The sequence below is a fragment of the Lepisosteus oculatus genome, chromosome 21 (genome assembly GCF_040954835.1).
Source record: "Lepisosteus oculatus isolate fLepOcu1 chromosome 21, fLepOcu1.hap2, whole genome shotgun sequence".
NCBI classification, from domain to species: domain Eukaryota; kingdom Metazoa; phylum Chordata; class Actinopteri; order Semionotiformes; family Lepisosteidae; genus Lepisosteus; species Lepisosteus oculatus.
In genome coordinates, this window is record NC_090716.1 from 10,667,084 (window position 1) to 10,688,699 (window position 21,616).

The 21,616-nt window shown below is 37.9% G+C and overlaps 1 protein-coding gene across 20 annotated transcripts in view; it reads right to left on the reverse strand.

Moving 5' to 3' along the window:
• Window positions 1-21,616, reverse strand: part of sox6 (SRY-box transcription factor 6) — a 203,705-nt gene that overhangs the window by 23,640 nt on the left and 158,449 nt on the right. For all 20 annotated transcript variants that reach the window (XM_015338143.2, XM_069181505.1, XM_069181495.1 and 17 more), the window contains 3 exons: window positions 14,309-14,458; window positions 10,216-10,396; window positions 8,473-8,660 (listed from right to left, as the gene is read on the reverse strand). In XM_015338143.2, the coding sequence (XP_015193629.1) occupies window positions 8,473-8,660; window positions 10,216-10,396; window positions 14,309-14,458 (519 nt within the window). The remainder of the gene's footprint in view (window positions 1-8,472; window positions 8,661-10,215; window positions 10,397-14,308; window positions 14,459-21,616) is intronic.

The window sequence follows — 21,616 nt, forward strand, 5'->3', positions numbered from 1 at the left end:
ACACAATGTGATTTTCTCAGTTATTGAAATGGTCTTCTCAAAAGACAAACAGCAAACATCTTCCTCATAGGAAACTATGACTGCTTTTTTTTCCACTATCATTTTTATGGAACAGTGGCATAGGCAAGTACAACTCAAAAGGCAACAAAGAACAAAGAAAGTAATGTGAGCATTTTATTGCTTCTAAAAGGGAGTGTGATAAGTAACAAAACCCCCTAATGTTACTTCCTTACAGTTCTTTCCACTGATTAAATATTGTATTATATGCATTGTCTGTTGTTTATCATAATAACCAGGCTCTTCTTTGATTTTTGTAAATTAACATTTTTAAATTCTAGCGATTTAGAGCAATGCAAGTTGAAACTGAAATGATAAATTGGCTCAAATTAGAGTCTGTGAGCCAGGTGTACCAAAATTGATTAGTGCCCCTGAAAGGTCAAATGTAAGAAAAGAACAGATTGACATGAAACTGTAAGTAGACTATCACACAAGAAAACAGAGTGAACAAGCTATTTTTTTATTTCAGGATGAGTTGTGTTGAGTATACTTGTAGTGGCTGCAATGTGTATTTCTACACCTGGTGCCAAAAAAAAAACTTGGAGCCACTGTATAAATGACCTTAGACCACTGAGCGAAACAAATACTCTGACTCAATACTCTCCATCTGTTAAACAATGTTTAAAGGCCACATGTGGACAGAGGGCTGTACTTTCAGCAATTTTGAGGTCCTACTGTTGGTCTCTGTAGCTTATGCAATGCCAAATATAGAAATGACTGCACCTCAACAAAAAGTGTTACATCCATTTCTTCTTTTCATATGTTTTTAATCCTGTTGTAACCAATCACAATGTTATTTATAATTTTGCAACTCCCCAGTAGTTAAAGTTATGAAGCATTTAGTCTTAAGCACATCCAGTTGTGCGGTAAGCCAGTTAGTACTTTCATGCGGTCTCCAGCGCTTTCTTCATAAACAGACTCCCTGTATAAAGTCAACGTTGATGGCAACAGCTAAAGAGATCTCAGTTTAACCCTTAACCCCATGGCTCCAAAGAAATCACACAAAAGAAATTAAACATGAATTCTCTATTCTTTGTTTTTGGAACTGCTGAACAGGACTCATTTATTTGCTCTGAAATATACTTACAACATCTTAGTTCAATTAAGACAGTAGACCAACTGTATATATGAGGTATACCAGCTCTGGGCACCATGCCAGGATAGTAGCTATTTTTTCCCTTTAATGACATAGAATGCACCATCATCTTATATTAAAACCTGCTTTTAATGGTCTTAAGTAAGCTGTATATTAAGATATACATATACATTTTTTTTATTTTAAGACATCTATACCAAATTAATATTAATTCTTCATTATTATATTCCATCCTCATTAATCTTCATAAATGTCCCTTTTTATTATTTTTAAACTTAACATTGTGGGACTGCTACAATATGTTATGTGGTCAATGTAAACATCTGGATTATAGTTTAATTGTTCATATGTTTTAGCCATGTCTATTGTCATGTTATGTGGCATACAATTGATCAGAATGTTAAAAAATACCTTCAAAAACCTCAATCACATTAATATGAATGAATCCCACCTATTTTGTAACAATAAAAATATACAGCAGCACACTGCCACATTGTCATTAATTTTGATGCCACTTGTAAAGTATGAACCTTCTTTTTCCCTCCTGGATCACAGAACAAAATCAAAACACAAATGAAAGGGACCTCTCCAATTTCTATTGCTTGCCAATATAGTTTTCTAATTCTAAACAATCTTGAACCCAACAATAAGTCTCTCAGAAGCTGGTTCATCCAACCCCCCTTCTCTTATATTAAGCAATTATAATACACATCTTAACAGCAGTCTCGTTTCAGTAAATGTTAGCAAACCAGTAGTCTTCATTTACTTATTGTAGCTTTTCCATTCAAGTGCACAGAAATAACAGTGTATTTTTCCTGTTGTTTTCAGTTCTGTGAATCTGATGCTGAAAAGTGAAGCACAGGGACAGCATCGATTTCTGAATAGCCAAATTTCTTTTGTAGCAATTCTCCTTTTTACACTGCAATTGTGGAAAATCTTGAGTTAGCTTGGCCAATCCATCCCTCCATCCCACATCTAAAATTATAGCAATACACCAGAAACCGAAGTGGAAAAAGGCACCCACAATAATTCTATCCACTTTTTGTTTTCATTTCTGTGAACCTGATGCTGAAAGCTTAAGCACAGGGATGACACTAAAGTCTGAATAGCCAAATATATTTTGTAGAAATTCTAATTTTTACACTGCAGTTTTGGAAAATCTAGAGTTATCTTGGCCAATAACGGGTTGTGGATCAGGCCTGATGGCTTTAAGAAAAACAGAAGACAGAGAAAGAGAGCAGTGGCATTGATTCAGACACTGTCTGGGACACACACGCACACATACTCATAGACACAGGCTATTTTTATTTCTTTGGCAGACATGAACAATTGGAGACAGCATTAATGTAAGCAATACTCAACAATGCCACTTGCTGGCCATGCACTGTGTCTGAGAGCAGAATATAATCAAATTTGGATGGCCAAGTCAAATGTATGCCAGGATTTACACTGTGGCCAAAAAGCCTAGGTTGGCAATTTTCAAGACAGCAGCAGAAAAGGAGCAGAAAATTGCTTCCAGGGCTGCAGACCAGACAAGATTATATTCAGGCTCTTTGTGAGGGCTGGCTTGAATAGAAGCTTCAGCATACTGGGTGAGCAATGTGTGTTTCCTCTATATCACAAGGTTGTGAGTGTGGATTAAGCACTGCCAGCAAGCAAAATCTGAATATCTTGATGGCCTTTGGCACGAATGCTAGAAAGTGAATAGTGCTCTCTTCAGTAATGTGCATGGTGGTGGTGGTGGGGGGGGTGGTCTAGGCAGTTCAATAGGTTAATACACTGGCCTTTCACCCCTGTATTCCCATTTGGAGAACGTCAAGATTGAAATTAATTCAATCACAAAAACTGGCCACTGGTGGACCGTAGCTCATCTCAAATACAAAACAAGAACAGAAGCTACAACAGGAATAAGAATATTTGCAAGTAATAAAAAAATGAGGAATGTGATGAGTGTTGAGACCTACAGTAACTGCCAATAAAGGCAGACTATTTTCATGGGAACTCTCAGCAGAGTACCCTCAGCATGCTGGCTTCAGTGTTTCTTCTAAGGATAGCCACTCTTTGGCTTAAGGGTCAAAAGTCTGTAGCTGGCACATACAATGTCATGATCATTAGATATTTTTGGTTAACCTCTTATTTTTCCTGTTTGGAATTAAGGATTCGATCTATACATTTGCTGCTCTTACAATGCCAAATGCATGAGAATATGAAACCAAATAAAGTTTGGCTAATTCTAAAGCAGTAGAAAGCATAGCATCTTCTGAGGTTAAAAATAAACAAATACTTAAGGACATTTTTTTATTGCACATTCCTCCAAAAATATTTTTTCATTATTTTTGATGCATCTGTTCTGAAAAATATATCTCATTATATATCCAACACTAATGTTTTTATTCCAGCTCAGTGTTTATTTTGTATATTTCAATCAAGCACAATTCAAAATTGTAACTATAGAAAGACATCACACACCTATATTCTGTTTCTCTGCTTCTTCAGAAAGCTTACTGTGAGAAGTAGATCCTGGTAAAGAAGGCATATTTTAAACAGGAACTGAAAATATACTCCAGGTCTAAATGCAAACAAACTTCCACATCAGAAGGTATAAATGATAAAGCACAGAAAAAGGAACCAAGGACTTTAGCATTTCAAGTGCTGGCATGTCCATTGTGCTTCAGTGCTGTACTTTTGTATTAAAAGATGAATTGATCCATCTATAAGCAGCACTTAGCCCCACTCACAGGCACGGTCATTACGCTCAGATAAATCAATATTTAATATCCCCTCCAACAGCCCTGGTAGATGATTTTAACCTCTCCTTAATCCCATTTAAGTTACCTTTGGAGAACCTTCGTGTAAGCTTTCACAGTGATAAACTTCCTAACAGCAGAGTCGGTGGTAGCTATTAAAGAACGCTGTATTGATGTCAGGTGAGGTGGTTTCTTGAAGAAATATCAATATTCTGAAACTGATCAAAGTGTAGCCTCTTATCTTGAACATTGAGCCTGTCAGGAACTCACCAAGGCTGATGGTCATTGCATTTTCTTCTTTAATGTTTCAACACAATGATACCTAAACTCTTGTGATGAGTAGTGAAAACCACGAGAACAGCATCCGAACACTTGTAACCACACCATAAAGCCATAATTTGAAAGAAGTGTTATTTTCTTTATTGGTCATTGTTGCTCATTTGTAATATAATATTATAAATATAGAAAAGGTGAAAATGAACATTGTGTTACAGTTTAAAGAAATATTGCCACTGTTATTGATGTGTGAGCAGGAGGAACTCAAGATCTGACTGTATATGGTGCCTCAGCTACTCCTAATTACTATACAGTATAAGCATATCCTCCTATCACTCATTCTCTATAAAGAGATCTGAAAGAAACCTTAGGACTAGTTGGTCCTCATATCTGTTTGGCAATGCTTTACCAAGGAATAAAACAAGCTTCAATAACACTATTTTGATTATTTAACCGTGGGATGTGAAATTGCTCCTTCATGTTTAGTTACAGTAGGAACAAATACCTTAAGTTGTTTGAACTGATCAAGTGCACTGTGAAGTTAATATGCAGCCAGTGGCCCAGATCTGTTTGAGCTACAGCAGTGAGTTGTGGAGACAAAACAGATGCCCATGGAATGTTGAATTGAATAAGCTTGCACTGCTATATTTCAGAGACATCTTTCACATACTGTAGGGATCCTTTATTACAAACATGGAATCGCCGTCAGTTGTAAACACTCATTTTGCTTTTGCTGGCTCTGCATTGCCAAGAGGTTAATCAAGACCTGTGCACACGCTCTTGTAATGTGCCCTTGGGTTACAGTTGTTTGTCACATTCATCATTTGACACACTGAGAGCCTTGAAGGAAACTAAGCAGCAATTAAAGGAGCAATAATGGGTCGCTCACTGGCAACGCTGCAAGTGTACAGGTTTTCAAAAAAGGTTAAAGCCATAGCTTTGGCTAAACTAGTGATTCTAGGATTTAGGGCTTACCCTGTGCTCCAGGTGAGGGCTCATTTTTGGGTGAGACACTTGGGATTCCCTTCCCAGGGGATCCTTAGTGAGACAGATCAAATGGGAAAACAAAAAGAGTTTCCCATTTCATAACAATAACAGAAACCCCTGCAATTAGACAACAGTGTCCCTTCCCCCACATTTCTTTGCTCTTGTCATAGGTACTTGGAATTTAAAGCAGTCAAGTGAAGTACAGATGCAGCCCTCACTGCATTCTTCTGGGATTAACACTATCAAAGCGGCAAAATAATGTTTTCCTAGTTGGAAAGTGAGTTGAAATGAGGAGATGCAAATATCCAGAGATGACTGACATGAGACAAGGCATGACATGGATAACAGTTTTCCTGGAGATTATTCCTAAGGCAATTTCAAAACACAGCAGTGAAGTTCTTTCTAACTGATCATGTTCCTAATTATTATTTGTTATTCTTGTTCTTCAGCACTGTCAACACTAGGAGCTTTTACAGCCAGCTTCCAAGACAATTTTTGTGTTACTACATCAAAGATCAACACCAGAGACGTTTAAACCAAAAACAAAACATGTACTGCTTGCCCAAATTGAGCGGTTCAGCACTCCCTGACAAGACATGCACACCGTTTAAAAAACACAACAAAACCAAGAAAGAATTCCTATGGAGCACTATCTGATAACAACAATAAAAATGTAGGCGTGTTCTGCTTGTTTGAAACACTCCCTTAACTCATTGTTTTACAACAACATTCATGTCATGTCCCAGCATATTCTCTCATGCCTTGCTGACCACAAACCCACCCACAGCTTTGAAAGATTTAATAGCTAATCACATTTAAACAGGTAGGAGGTGAGGTGAAGTGCTTTTCAGTCCACACTTTGTTTTGTAAAGGGGGGCAGTGTTACTCCAGATATGCAAAGACATACAGTACCAACAAGTACTATGAGGCTAATCTGCAAAAGACAAGGAAAGGACAATAAGAAGTGCCTGTAAAATTTACAACAAGATAGATGTACTCTTTGTTAAAACAATAACTACAACAAACGTTACAGATACAGATATTACAAATATAGACATTTTCGGAGAGTAGCTTGACTAGTTAATTCTGCTACTGAATCTATAAAAATACAATTAGATATGATTGGTTCAAGCCTTTAACCAAAATTATTTATTTGGTAATAATTTTTATGAAGTTGACCTTGGGAACAGGAGTTCTTTTTTATAGTCTAGACAAGTCAGAAAAAAGAGACAGATTCATAAATTCATACAGGTTAAAGGACATAATTCGGAAGACAATACTGAAATCACAAAGGTGTGATGCTGCAAAATTGATCATGTGACAACGTAATAACAACCGTGAAGACTTGCTGTAACCTACTATACTTTATTCAGGTGTTAAAATAAAATAAATGTGACACAAATGTAGAATAACTTTCTTTCCAATAAACACTTATACCAGACTATCCGATTCTGAACTTTAACACAAGACTTTAGTAAATACATGAACTATCAGATGTCATTCAGGTAGGTTCTGGATAGTCTTTTCCAGGTTAGAAAAACTAACCTAAAGATTACTGTTAATTCTAAATTACAAATGACATGATGGTTGTAGTTCTTTTTTAATATACATTGACCTACTTTTGGCTTTGGGTATCAGGTGATGAAATATTCATTAATGTAAGCTTTCAGCTCCTGCATGCTCCACACAGCCAACTGGCAATATGGCATCAAGTGCTTGGAAGACAGTATATTTTTTAGTTCTTGATTGACTAATTGATTGAAGATATTTTTAAAGGGAATCCCTGTGAGCATGTGTGCTCTTTTTACAAAGAGGCCCTGTCCCCATTCAGGAGATCAAGGAAACACTCTGGTGTGTTAACTGGGCAAAGACATCATAGTTAACCCATACAGGGTAGGGACCTAATGGAACTGCTCTCTTCATTTCCTGTGATAAAGACACACACAAGGGCAGCTTCTTTGTAATTAATGCAAAGGATGGCTTTATGCTGTAAGGAGGAAGCTATTTTGTCAAATGGGTTCTTTTGACATTTATAAAACAAGAACAATATTACAAACAAATCCGATGATAAAAAGGTATTTCTTTTTGCTTACAGGACAAAAGGGTAAGGGCCTGTACTAGGCTGAAACTTATATCCTCAAAAATGTATGCAAAGATATTTTATTAAATTTACACTCCCTGGTGGTTTACGTTTTGTTCAGTGGCCATTCCAAGACCTACAGTATAAAAGCTTGAGAAAAGTATGCTGTGTGAGGCTGGTTTAGATACATTTGGTTATTTTCACCAGTGAGTGAATTATTAAATATCCCCATGTTCTAAAACAAGAGTACTTCAGAAAATGTGCTTCACTTAGGTTTTAAAATAATATTGAACACAAGAGCCAAAACAGATTACAAGGTTAAAATGGATTAGGTCTAGGGGGCAGGACCTGCTTACTCAGTGCAATATCTCAGCATTTAGAGTACTAATTTTCACCTGTCTTGTAATACCTGTAATTACTACTGTTCAGAGTCTCTCCTGGATTGTTAGGTGGTAATATAATAATTTGTTTAACGGAAACCCAGGTTTAGAATTACAGTCACAGCATTTCAATTATTTACTTCTAGATGGTGGGATTAATTCATTATTTATCATGTCAATAAAGAACAATAAGAAATTGGCATCTGAGGATCTAAACTTTTCATGCACACAATAAGTATTTTTAACATAAAGACTTCTAAAGAATAGAACTAAATACTGAAGAATACTATTAATAAACTAACTGTCTTTAAGAGATCACATTTTTGTCTTTCTTAATTATTTAGGCATAGAAACAAGAATGCATGTAAATGGGCTGCTATAATTTGCAACACTAAAAACAGAATCCTACATATGGGAGGAATCATGGAGAAATTTTAGGAAAGACAACAGCACAATACTTTGTACTAAAACACATATATCCCACAGTGAGGGACAGTGTGCACCACTCAATGTGTTGTTGCTCTGTGCAGTTCGGGACAGTGTGCACCAGTGAACGTGTTGTTCAATGTGTTTCTGCTCTGTGCCACGTCTTCTGACTCAGTGTGTCCTGCTGTCAGATATGCCATCTAGCCTGAACTGCACTGCCCTAAATGGAGACCAGGAATATGGGACTGTGTGCACCACTGAATGTGTTTCAGTTATGTAAGCGTGTTACTGCTCTGTGCTGGGTCGGAGAATGGGAGAGTGGAGTGAACGAGTATCTCTTCTGCATAGGGTGCGACAGATTAGGTATGCGGGTATGTGTCTGCACTGTGTAAGTGTGTACGCTCTGTAGGTCCGTCAACCTACCTTGTCATTTCTGCAATTGTTCAGGCCCATGTTGTTCAGGGAGGCCAATTTCCCATCCAGCCCCTGCTGGTGGTGCTGCAGCTGCTCTCTCTGGATCTGCTCCCTCATCTTACGGGCCTCCTGAATAGCTTTCATCACAGCGTCCTGGTCTCCAAACAGGGCGGTGGAGTTCAGGCTGGACAGAATATCTGAAAGCAGAACTCTTAAGAGTCAGGAGGCAGCTTTCCCTGAATCTACTCCCCATCCCAGATCCTGGCAAGACATTTCTACATGACCCGTGAGAGCCGGGACTAGCATTCTGCCTTCCACTCGAAAGACTGTAGAGCATACAAACTAATGCCTTGTGAAGTATTTCAGAGGTATAGTACATACAAAATGAAACCTTAGTGTAAAAGCAGCATAACACAGAAACCCGCCATCTTGCAGATAATGTGCGGCAAAGTTTGTTTGTTTTTTTTGCAAGCCAGTAATCTCGATGTTGCCCTTTTCTTCTAATTAGCAGATCAAAGAGAGGTAAGGTGGAGTGGCTGTCAGAAAAATGAAAATAGCATGACTGTTTTCAAAGCCTAACTCTAAATGGTACAGGAAAATAATGCATTTAACCAAATGAAAGTGTTCTAGTGTAATGAATGGTTTTGAATTCCACTTAATAACAGAAAGCAGTGGCTAAGTAAACAGGATCAGTGTGAATGAGACAATAATCTGGCATTTCAAAATAAAAGCGAATTAAACAGTATCTGTTGCACCATCTTTACAGCTGTTACACAGGGATTTGGTGGAGATTTCATTTGCATTAACTTCTCACTACAATTTGTCACATATACATTTTCAAACTAATTTATTTTCACTTCAAAATGAAGGGTACAAGATGCATTCTGCTGTAAGGACATTGGTCACAAACACAATAGAGAAAGACTTTAAACTCCCAACAGTGTAAGGTGCAATGTTAACATGTTAGTCAAGCTGTTCCTACAGTTTTTTTCTCATTGTTAGAGCACGCAATTTTTTCTAAGGCTTCTCTAAATAATGTTGAAAGAACTGCATAGACAGTAGGTGAAGTATAAAATTACATCTAGAAATTAGCTTCTAGAAACACAATGTCATTCTATAAATGTAAATAAGTGTTCTCATGACGTTTTTTTTTTTTGCTTGTATTTTAACCAGTGTGAGGCAAAATAACCGTGACATTCCAAAACACAATAGCAGAAAAAACCCTGAAATCCTTGATGATTTTTTTTTTTGCAATGCTCAGTTATGGAGCATATGATTGCTTTTTGTGCATAAACCCACATTATTTCTTGAATGAATTGACCTTCACTTATGTCAGAGAGTGACAGCTGTTTTTGATCAAGCAGCTCTTCATTTTTGGGGAGATTGAGGTGTAACCTTCAACACTTTAGAGAACGATCAGCAACAGCATGCTGTGATTTCTGCAAGCAACACAGAAGCTAGTGAAATGTAATATATTATTACAATATAGTACACATCAAATAAATGATGCTTAGCATGGTACTATAGGTGATTAGAAAACTAACAAAGCTATTACTACTTTTCTCAATGCACTCATTTATTTCAATAAGCGCTTATATAACTTCAACTTAATGAAAGAATTGCCCATTTCCTGTAGAACAATTTGCATAGAAATAAGGACCTCTGAAAAATGAATGCCTCCCAGCTACTGCATCCTCAGGTGCAAATACTGCCAGGCTGGCATGTGTATCGGTGGTTCTGGAATTCCCATACCTAGAGAAGAGCCTCTCCCGAGATTTCCTCCAAGGGGGCTGGGGATACCACTCTTGGCAGGCAGGCTGCTGGGACTGGTTTTGCTCACTGGGAACATGCTGTGCGTGGGGGACGTTGGAGACTTGACAGGTTCAGCTGTCTTGGGCCGGGCTGAGAGATTGAGCGGCTGTGTTCCCTCATCCTGCAGGGCACAAATGTTAATAAAAGGAGAAATGTTAATGCAGCAAATTATCACATAGCAAGATCCTGTTACAGCATATTAACATCCAAGACAATGCTCCCTGGCAATAATAAAAAGAGGCTAATTAGGCAACTCTTCGAATATTTAGCTGAAGGAGGCTTCATTAATTTCCAGCATCACACCATTATCTATATCGACAGAGTAGTCGTGTTCTTTTGTTTTTCCAAATTAAAGCAGGAACCAGTTCAACTTAATCTGCTTTCCTCAAGTCTGTTTGCAGGTAACCTAAAGCATTTTCAAATCAAGTTTGTTTCCACATTCTGTGACTAATAACTAATAACATCATTAGGGACCTTTCTGAGATAAACAAGACAATCTGCATTTCACACACACTGCAAAGGAATATCGTTTCCAGAATGGCTGAGCTGCAGCAGTATGGTCCACTACAGATTTTGAGTACTCTATCGAGCGACAGGAAGGGTTTGAAAAAAACTGTGAGAATGGAATATTTTTTTTCTCAGCTTCATACAAACAAATATGTTTATTCTTAAAATACCATATTAAGTAAAGTCCTTTATTTCCATGGTAATGTAGTATACATAGATACAGATCAAGGAGAATTCTGTATATTGCTTAGAAATTGCCTAGAAATATATAGTATATCTTTGACAAAAAACAGTTCAATAGGTTTTGCATCAGCCTCGTCTAAGAGGACAATTCAAACGGGCAAGATCTGAAACACTTCTGTGGCTAATGGCCTTGGTGCGCTAATAGTGGAGCCGGAAGTGAAAAATGACAATTAAAAGGAAGTGTTATCCCCCCCTATATCCCCCAGAGCACATTTATAATGTTTAAATAACTATTTTTTTTTAAATAAAGGACCATATGCAGCAGATCCCCTTCACAAATTATGACATTGTGACTGAGAATAAATGTACCGATAGTAATGTACTGTACAGTATGTTGCCAATTCATTCAAATCTCCAAAGCAATTATTGCAAGTTAATGCAACCTTAATGACACGTGATCTTGGAAATAAAACAATAGTGGTTTGACACAAACAGTGAAAAGTAAGCTTTATGGTTATCATTAATATTAGCTCTTTCTTTGTTTTACAGAAAGAAAATGATTCCCAGAAATTCCCAAACATCAAGCTTGGGAGAATACTGTTAATTTTAGCAAAGTCAGGCTAAATTGGTTAAGCTGGCCAACTGGAGTGGATGTCAGTCTATGGAATAATTTCAGATGTAGTGGCCTATTAGACCAGGGAAAATCTTTTAGCCATTCAGCAAAAGGTTTTGTGAGGTTTATTTCTGCTTCACTGATTTGTGGCAGCTCATCAGAACTTTGTACACTATAATGCAATAAAGCATTATTGAGCCTAATGAGATATGAACTGTAACATCCCCAAGGGTTTCATGACTGCAACCAGCAGGTGAGTATTGTTTGTCCAAATCACCTGCAGTCCAGCTGAAGAAATTAGCTTCATGACAGAAGCACACATTCAATTATTTTTTTTAAAATGTTAGTCACACTACAGACATATTGGAAGCTGTTATTTGAACATTTGCATTTTAAAACATTTTTATCTAGACAATGATTACATGTGTTTTAAATAAAATTCAGTTTCCCTATACTCATTCAAAATACACCATATACTGTATATACAGTACAGTCTTAAACTCGCCATATGGGCACAGTAGCATCTCAGCAGCACAGCCATATTTGTAGATGTAACTAATAAGAATGTAGCTCTTTTACATGTTTAGCTTAAATTAATTTTTTCCTAATTTCAAGAAAATAAAGAAAAATATTCCACAAAAAAATAAAGCTGCCAAAGAACTATTTAAATTACCCCCCATCACATTTATACAAATAATCTTAAGCAACATACTGTAGCTCCAATTTAGTGTGTATTTTCACAATTCAAAACAAAGATCTGCTAGGAAAGGTTTTTCAGAATTGAGAGACACCTTTCCCATTTCAACAGATATTTATCAACAAATGAACATGAAGAGAACAAGAACATTAGACAGCAATGGACACTTCGGCGCGGTGGCTCTGTGGCTCAGGATCTGCGCCTGTGGCTGTAAGGTTGACGGTTCGTGGCCAGCAGAGGAATCCTACTCCGTTGGGCCCCTGAGCAAGGCCCTTAACCCCAGCTGCTCCAGGGGTGCCATATAAATGGCTGACCCTGTGCTCTGACCCCAAGCTTCTCTCCCTGTCTGTGTGTCTCATGGAGAGCAAGTTGGGGTATGCGAAAAAGACAAATTCCTAATACAAGACATTGTATAGGGCCAAGGAATTGATCTCATCTCTTCCACGAGATAACTGAAAGCTACGAAACTGTTCTTAATTGTATGTATATGTGTACTGTACACGTATATATGTGATCACTACATATCCATTAATTTGCTTTTACACAAGAAATGTAATTAGATTTTTTTCAATTAGAGCTTTAAATCTGTTTTCAAGAACTGTACTTTTATTTTTCCCCTACAGCCAATTACACAGCCCTGGCACACCATGTTGTAGCAAGACCTAGCAGGTGTTTCCACAGGGATTTTATCGTGTGTATCAGCACAACAACTGCCAGGGCAGGAGTCAGTCCACATTATTTTGCGTCAGCACATTTTGAGGTCCACCAAAAGTCTGAAGGCTGCACTGATGAAGCTTATTTGGCACATTGGCAGTAAGCCATTACACAGGTTACTGGAAAAAGGCAATTATTATACAAAGAGCAAACACAATTTGAACAGCAAGGCAGAGAACTGTGTGTTTTAATTTTAGTGTGGTGCGTTTAATGTATGTGGCACTTAAGAGCTGCCAGATTAATTAGAACTGAAGAATTTAATTTTCAAAGGCACAAAGATAATTTTATTGAATATTCACATTTGAATTCCAAGAGTGAGTGAAGCCTTCAAACCACACTATTATGGCTTCCACATGAGAAACTCATTTTATCTGTCACAGAAATCAAGTATCTGCAATAATTTATAGTACAAAGAATATTATGGGCTATAGTCTTCTTTCTATAAAGTCCTTCCATGCTGTGGCCTTTTTACTTTGAGGATTAATTCATTGCCACATTTCTCAACTCCCGGACCAAGTGCTGGTACCAGCCCCTGGGAGTAATGCATAAACTGTAGATTTGATAAAAATGAAAAAAAACAGATGAAACTGGGGGAAGACTGGAACACCTTCAACATGCAATGGAAATGACAAAACAAGCTCAAATAATATCTGACATTTTGACAACTCTGTATTTTAAAATTCTAGAAGTTTATGCCTACTGTTAAGTGGTTTATGATCTGTGTTTTTGTTCATAAGAACCTATTCTTCAAGAGCGATCTGCACATCATCCACCCATTGTCTGTTAAAGAGAGTTGATTCTATCAATTTGAGATCAAGCGAACTCTTAGTAGAGTTCAGTTTAGATCCCCATGTCTCAACCAGTGAGCTGTGGCACAGTGATGTGCCATCAGACATTAATGGGTGTGCCGTGGAATTTTTGAAAAGTTGTTTGAGAAAAATAAAAAATGATCATATAGATCGGTATAGATGAGCCAGCTGCCTCTTTCATTTCCCATTTTGTACATATCTGTTTAGGTACAGTACATCCAAAGATTTCTAAAAATAATTAATAAAATGCTAACAGACCTGCACAGATAAAGTCCAGATGCCTCCGAAACATGTTCACGTCACACCCTGAGATACCATGACTTTAAGCAGATTGTATTTTACTGTACTGTGTCCTGCTTGTAAAAGACTACTGAATTACAGGTAGAACCCACGCTAACCATACAAGACCAGTAAGAAGGAATGAACTGAATTAAACTACTGTACTTATTTCAAAATTTAGAATAATCTAACATTTAAGGTTAACTTAATATTTTTAAGGTCAACAAATACCTTGACTTGAGTGACAGGGCTGTTGGCTCTTTTCTCCCCCTTGAGGCCTGTGGGTGAGATGGGACCTGTTGGGTTGGGGGGCTGAGGGAGAGAGGGCATCTTAGCTCCAGGTGAGACCTGCATACTGGCAAGCTGAGCTGCATACAGTTGCTGCAATAAAAAGAACACAAAGATTGGACACAACTGATGTAGCGTTCCACAACTGAAATCTATCATTTCATTTCTTTTAATCTCTTTTTTTGGCAGTAAACAGCTGTCATAAGCTTTTACTGCTTATTCACATTTGAGTCCAGGAGCAACTGAAGCCTTCAAACCACATCATGATGGCTTCCATACAAGAAGTCTGGATTTGGCCCTATCACAGAAATCCACTGAGACAGTGAACTTGGACTGTTGTTATATCAGGCTGCTCTAAAGAAAAAAGTTAACTTCCTTAGATTTTTAAAGTGTAATATGCACCAACATTATAGTCACCCAAACTGCCATTGCATGCAATATAAATAAATAGAAAATTAGACAAACACTGCAAACGGTATTAAATATAAATAAAACGATGTCGACAAAAGTCAAAAGCATCTATAGCAAATATGTTTTTTTTCTTGGAAAAGATCTGGTAATTCTTCTAACCCTTAGAGATCTGTAATTCACATAACAATGTCACTTGATTGACTTGGCTAAGAACAGACTGCCAATCATTCATTCTGAAAAATAAAAGATTTAGCTATTCACTATTTTTGCATATTTACACTACTTATGACTGTGAAACATCCTGTACCAAGCTTGTTCGAAAGAGATTTGAGCCGAGAGGAATATAATACTTTGCAAACTGAGGCCTCTCAAGCTGATTGCTCCTAAGACGTTGCCTTTTTGGACAAATTATGGTGATAATTAAATGTGGTTATTGAATTCCTGGAAACCATGATGGCTTGAAATTTTCACATTGACTGAATAACAATAAAAGAATGAAAATACACTACTTTCTTAAGCAAATGTCATATCTGCTGTCATTGAGAAAGTTGCAAACAGTGAAAATGGAGAGCAAAAGGAGAAAGACGTTTGTAATTTTTTACTGTGAATGATGAAGCTTAAAAGCCTTTTAAATGTAAAATAACCAGCAAAAACATAGTGCATTATTTTATATTGCATGAGCAATCCAAACCTCAAATACACTTTGAAAAGCAGCATGGGTGCTGATTTTAGTATAATAGTAAGATTAAAATTATGAATGTACATTTGCCCTATCATTATCTGACTAATGTCTTTATATAATAGTTTTGATACTGAAGCACAATAATGTGCATAATTAAGAGTTTTCTTCCTATTTTGTGCAGTATAAATTACTGCTTTCTTTGACAGTCTGGGTCAAGTACAATAGCGCTTTTCTAAAGGCTCTTTCCTCTAGGAGAGGGAGGCTTCCTGTAGTTAGCTATACTTCTTTCTGTCTTGGGCAGCTATTGATCTGAAATGAGTAAAATGGTTTAAATCTGTTTTTGTCTTCTTCAGCAAGTAGCACGAGTCCAGTAAAACAGGCTATCTGTCTAAGCTGCCTCCTCTGACTGAAAGCTAAAAAGACAGCCTTCCAGACCATAACAGGGAATGTACACTAATAACAATACTGAGTTTCCTCCTTCAGTATTTCAGAACACATGCCCTCGCTCACCTCTTTTAAAACCAAAGGTCACAAAAGATAGGATTTTTTGCTCAGGAACTGAACGTGGAATGTTTTTAATTTATATGTAAAAACAAATGTAGCCAGAAACCCTGCTCATTCCCAGCAAGAGTAGTAACAACCCAAAGATGAGCACACAAGGTGAGGCCCCACAGTGGGCTTACACTCTAGGGTGAACACACAAGACATCCCAAGACATGAGTGAGCAGTCTTCACTTCACCCAGCCCACGGCATAAAGTGCAGTAATAAAGTGAGTTGAGTAACTATTGGGATTTTGGGAATGGGGGGTTCAAAAAGGAAAAGGCACTAATAAGTTCAGAATAATGAATGCATTAAGCACTGAAGATAAAAATTAAATATTGCTATCCTTTGTTCCATCAACAAGTATTCAACAAACAAGGACTCATACTTCTGAAAGAAAAACATTTCAAACTAAATGATTTGACATAAGCATGTTTTTTTTTCAGTCACAATGGCTCGCAACTGTATTCAAAGCAACTTACATTTGTACCCACTATAAAGCAAAGTTAATTAATTTACTAAAACAATTTCAATCACATAATTTGCAGAACAATAGAACAGCGGTTTCCCAACCAGGATTGGAAGCTATGACTTTCAATTCTACTCCGAATTACTACCACGTAACTTACAATTTAAAATGTATTCTTGCTATCTGTGTATTCTGACCATTATTGTTTTCTACGTCTTCAAGGACACAGCATTTGAAAACCAAGGAACATTACATGAATGGTGTTTTATTGTATTGTATTTTGCTACATACTTTGTGGTAAGACTATTTCTAGCATTTGCTTAAAGGTAAAATAAGATTTCCATTTCGGAATACGGATACTGGAGTCAAACTCCAGCACGAGGACCCCTTTCAAGAACCATTCAAATGACACTGGCTAGGCGACCTGCTCAGCCTCTGCCATGGAGACATGAGCAGAACAAAGCACTTTGTCAAAAGACACATCTCGTGATGTAAACACGTATGTCTGCTATAAGAAACTTTATCGCTTGCACATTAGTGACACACAAAAGGGGCATTCTTCTTGGAGACCTGGGGCGAGCACAGATACATCAGCACTGGAAATGAGAGCCTGATTAGGTTCCCACAGAGATATGAGAAGTTCCCCTTATTTCAAACAGACTTGCATTTGTTTTGTGAATGTTACGAATAATAGTGCAATTTTCTTTCTTTCCCTACTATGTTGATGTAAAACACTAGCAATAGTATAAGATCTTTTTTATTTTCCTTGGAGAACGTGTTCTTTTCTTGTATAGTTCTGTCCAAAGTAGGAGAACATCACTTTGTAGCTCTAGGCTACTTAAGAGGCTCTGGTTAAGAGAATGATCACAGTCTGTTGGACAGATGTTTGTTAACAGTGCAATAGATGGGCAAAAACCTTGACCTCTGCTGGGGATAACTTTATTGTTCCGGAAAAAAGCATAAGTGAGCTTCACTTCAAATTAGAGACACCAAGTCTGGCTTTTGTGTGGACTGATTAATAGGACACTTCTTAGGATGAAGTAACACTGTTGTAATACGCTATTTATTATGAGCTGCCAAAGATGCATAAATAACACTAGAAGATGGGAACAAAAGTAATCAGCTGTACCTGATATGGCCTGTGCTGCACGGTTATTGCATCAACAGAAATGCACACTACAAGAAGCTCAGGAAAAGCAGCAAGGGGAACATATGGCTGCACCTGGCTGCTTTCACAATTAGAGCTGCACACTCTAATGAAGTCGGGCAGCCATTATCTCTGTCGTCCGTCTTTCACTTTTAAAACAGGCGTAGCTCAAATGAGCAGTTAAGGCAGACACATGTTTAAGTCCCTAGATTCAGGACATCTGCCTAACTTACCAAAGCCATTCCTAGTTCTGCTTAATTGTTCGCCCTGCTCTGAGGCTGCATAGCCCTAGTGGGACTGAAGTCAGTCCTGGGTGAGCCCCTGTTTTCCACCATCGTGAAGGGCTGAGGCAGCAGAAGGTGAAGTCTATAATGAGGGTCATACTGAAAGTCAATGGCTAAGCAGGGATTCAGAACTGGGAACTATTGGCTTCATGCCTCCAGCTCACACCACTAGTCCAAACTGCCTTGTGATCTGCCCTTACAGAAGAATAACTGGGGAGGCTGTATTGCACGTTTTGGCTGTCATTGCTTTTTTCCCCCTTATTAAGAAAATAAATTGATGTTCGTTCTGTTTTCTTTCAAAGTATAGAAGAGTGTCTCAGGATTTATTTTGAAGAATGGAAGATTAATTGTAATCTTATCTCGACAAACTTAAAAAGCAACACAATATAAGAAAAACAATGACAAATAACTGTAAAATTCTAAGAGTCTAAAAGACACTTAAAATGAAAACTATTGCTTTTAAGCTGCAGAGATCCAAAAGTTTAGATGCTCTTTTGTTCCATTAATTGAAATGTAGACAGTGCATTATTTTCATACCATGCTTCTTGTTTTTTAAATAAAATAATACTATTTAAATAATCATTTCCCAGAAACACATCATATAGTTTACAAAAGTTCCCTTTTTTGGGTGACTTGACTCAACAAGAAAGTGCCACATCCTCCCCTCCCTTGCTTCTGAGCATGTAGGTACTGCCCCTACATTCCCTGGGGGATGGTGCTATTTCTGCCATATCAGAAAAAAAAAGAACAAAAGACAGTCACAGAACAAAGCCACAGCAATACAGAAAGCCTCTCTTCAGAACAGCGCTGGTCTAAATCCCCCTCTACATAGAGACAACCCCCTCCCTCCTGCACACACTAGAGAGCAATTCCCCTGTGTAGCTGCTGACTGAAGGCAAAAGGCGCACAAAACCCTCACTGACTCCATGGTTGTGTCTCACCTCATTTCCCCGCACAATTTATTTTTTTTTATTTTTTTTTGCATGTGTGTGTGTGTGTTCAAAACAGACAGTGTGACTCTGCTGAGAATATGATACTAAGCCACTTTTCTTGTAGGGCTTCTCAGAGAGAGGGCCTCAGAGAAAGGGTTTGATCCACCCCAGTGACTGAGGTAATACCTTTGTCCACTTGAGCATTAAATGACTCACTGAAATACAGCTTAGTTAGAGACAGAAAAGAGAGAGAGACCTGGCAAATGGTGCTTTTCAATCCCAGTGCCCCCCCCCCCCCCACAACACTCATACCCCCTCCTTTTCCTTTTTCTCCTTGTCCCATTTGACCGGAACACATCTTGGAAACCACCATCCCAATCACTTTGGGTCACCCAAGGTCAGCCTTTTAGCCTCTAGTAATTAAAAGCAACCCCTCTGGAGGTGGCAGAGGTTAAATGAGAATGTGCACTTTTTTTGCTTCTGCCTGAAACAACATTATACTTAGATTGTACACTGAATTGACATTTCGAGAACATTACCAGGCAAATTAATAGAAAAAAGGCTTCCTAGCAAATGTAACTGTTACAGCTGGGTTTGTACACAATCTGTTAACTACATTTTAGACAACAGGTAGGAATTTAACTTGTTGAGGACAAGCCAGAGAGTCCTTTTAGACATTATATTGAAAGTACAGTAAGTGTTTGAAATATTAAGAATGATATGTTGTTTTTCATTCAACAAATAACTGAGGAAATGACCACTGAGTTATACTGCAAATAAAGTGGTGAAAGATATAGTACTGTAAAAGCCAAGCACACCAAATCCCATATACCACCAAATCTAGACATCTTTTCAGTTATGTTTTGAATTAAAGCAAATTAAAATGTACCTGATGAACCTGGGTTACTACTGCTGTGTCTAAATGACTAATTATTATCTTTATTGATTGATCAGAATAGGGCTTGTCAAGCAAGAAATCTATATGGTCTCTTATTGCTGCAAAAGCAATTAACAGTGCTATTTAAAGGAAAGCTGTGCTGTGTTGACCATTTATCATTAATTGTTTTGATACGTACGTCTAAATGAATAAAGTGTGTCTGACTTTCTTTATTTCTAATTACTGTCAATTCCTCACATCAGGTTTTTATTACTAGGTCGGACAGATATCATGGAAAAATCTATCAGATTTTCATCACCATTCTCCCCTTGCATTATACTGTATTGTGTTCCTTTTTTTCCTGCACACAGATCACTTGGAATTTGTATGACCTGGCCTAATACTTGGATTAAGGGTGAGCCCTGGCTGTCATTTCTGTTTCTGAGGGAGGTCTACAACAAACGGTACTTTAGTAGCAGCCACTTAACCGAGACCATGAAACCAAATGGAAAGTTGAAAAACAATAAGTCAAGACAAAGACTTTACAATGATATTGTCCCACATAAGAAAAGCATGGGCTCAAAAAACCTTATACAATGATTTTGGTAACTATTAGACATTCATATAATTTTATATGAATTTTAACTGATGTGAATTAATGTATGCAGAAAATCATCTTCTGAGAATGATAAAACAATGGACTGAATTAATTTCATATTAGGACTCAATACAACATAATGGATTTATTTGCACATGACATCTTTATCATATAACAATTGCTAACCTGGGAGCTAGTTTTTCATGGTCTAGGAAATTATATAAAACAGAAACTAGGAAGAAAATCTGCATCTCATTTTTTTTTGAAGAACTCTCCATGACAGATGTTGACAAAACCTCCGGCAGATCTGTAAAATGTATTGGCAGCATTTGTGCTTAGAGCAATGAATGTGCAGCACCCCTACTCCAAGCCACTGAGACTTCAGATATTGTGGACATAGTGCAGGGAGAGATGATAACTAAGAACTAACAAATGTATACAAATCAGACCAATCTACCAATCATTTGTTACAGAAAACACTTCATAAACATCTTCATAAACACGGAGATGTTAACAGCGAGCAGTTGGGTGTCAGCAAATGTCACTTCGATCTCCACTTCACCTCAGTCTTACTGCTTTAATGCATCCAAGCGGAGACAACCGCATTGCTGCAGCCTCAGTGCACCGACCACTTAAAAGGCAGCAAAAAGCCAGCCCTGGTCGCCACAAGGCTTGTACAGGCTCATTGCCGGAGGTAGGCTGAGTGACCCAGCGCTGCCCAGATGTCAGGAGGAAAGGCTGAGTCCTGGTGCACTGCGCCGATACTTTCCAGTATGGTCTAACATCTGTTTCAGCTGCTGGCATCCAACCTGCTGAACTCCCAGAAAGCAGTCCTGTGCCATCCTGAGGTGGGGAGGGGGTGGGTGGCGAGGGCAAACTGACTCACACTGCTCAGAAAGGTAATTGCATGCAGCGTTTCGAGCCAAGCACTTAGCTTTTCCAGAAGGCCAATGGTGCTGGAGTATTGTATCCTTCGTTTCTTTTTTTCCATACGCACATCCCCTTTCACGCTGTGTATATTCCAAAAGTAAGTCTCAGGATGACAGAAGCCCCCGTTGCCAATTTTTAAACTTCATTTTTAATGAAAAACATGTTTTCCAACTTACAAAAATGACCTGAACTCACAGGCCTTTCATTATTTGTGGTAATTCCCTCAGCTAGGAAGACCTGGTTTTCCTCATTTGGGAAAACCTGTGGCAATGAATCTTAAGCACAAAGATCTTCCATTTTATCAGAACAGCTACGCAGCACCTAATTTTTCTATGCTGGATTGGCATATACATCACATACTCTGTTCTTTTTAATGAACA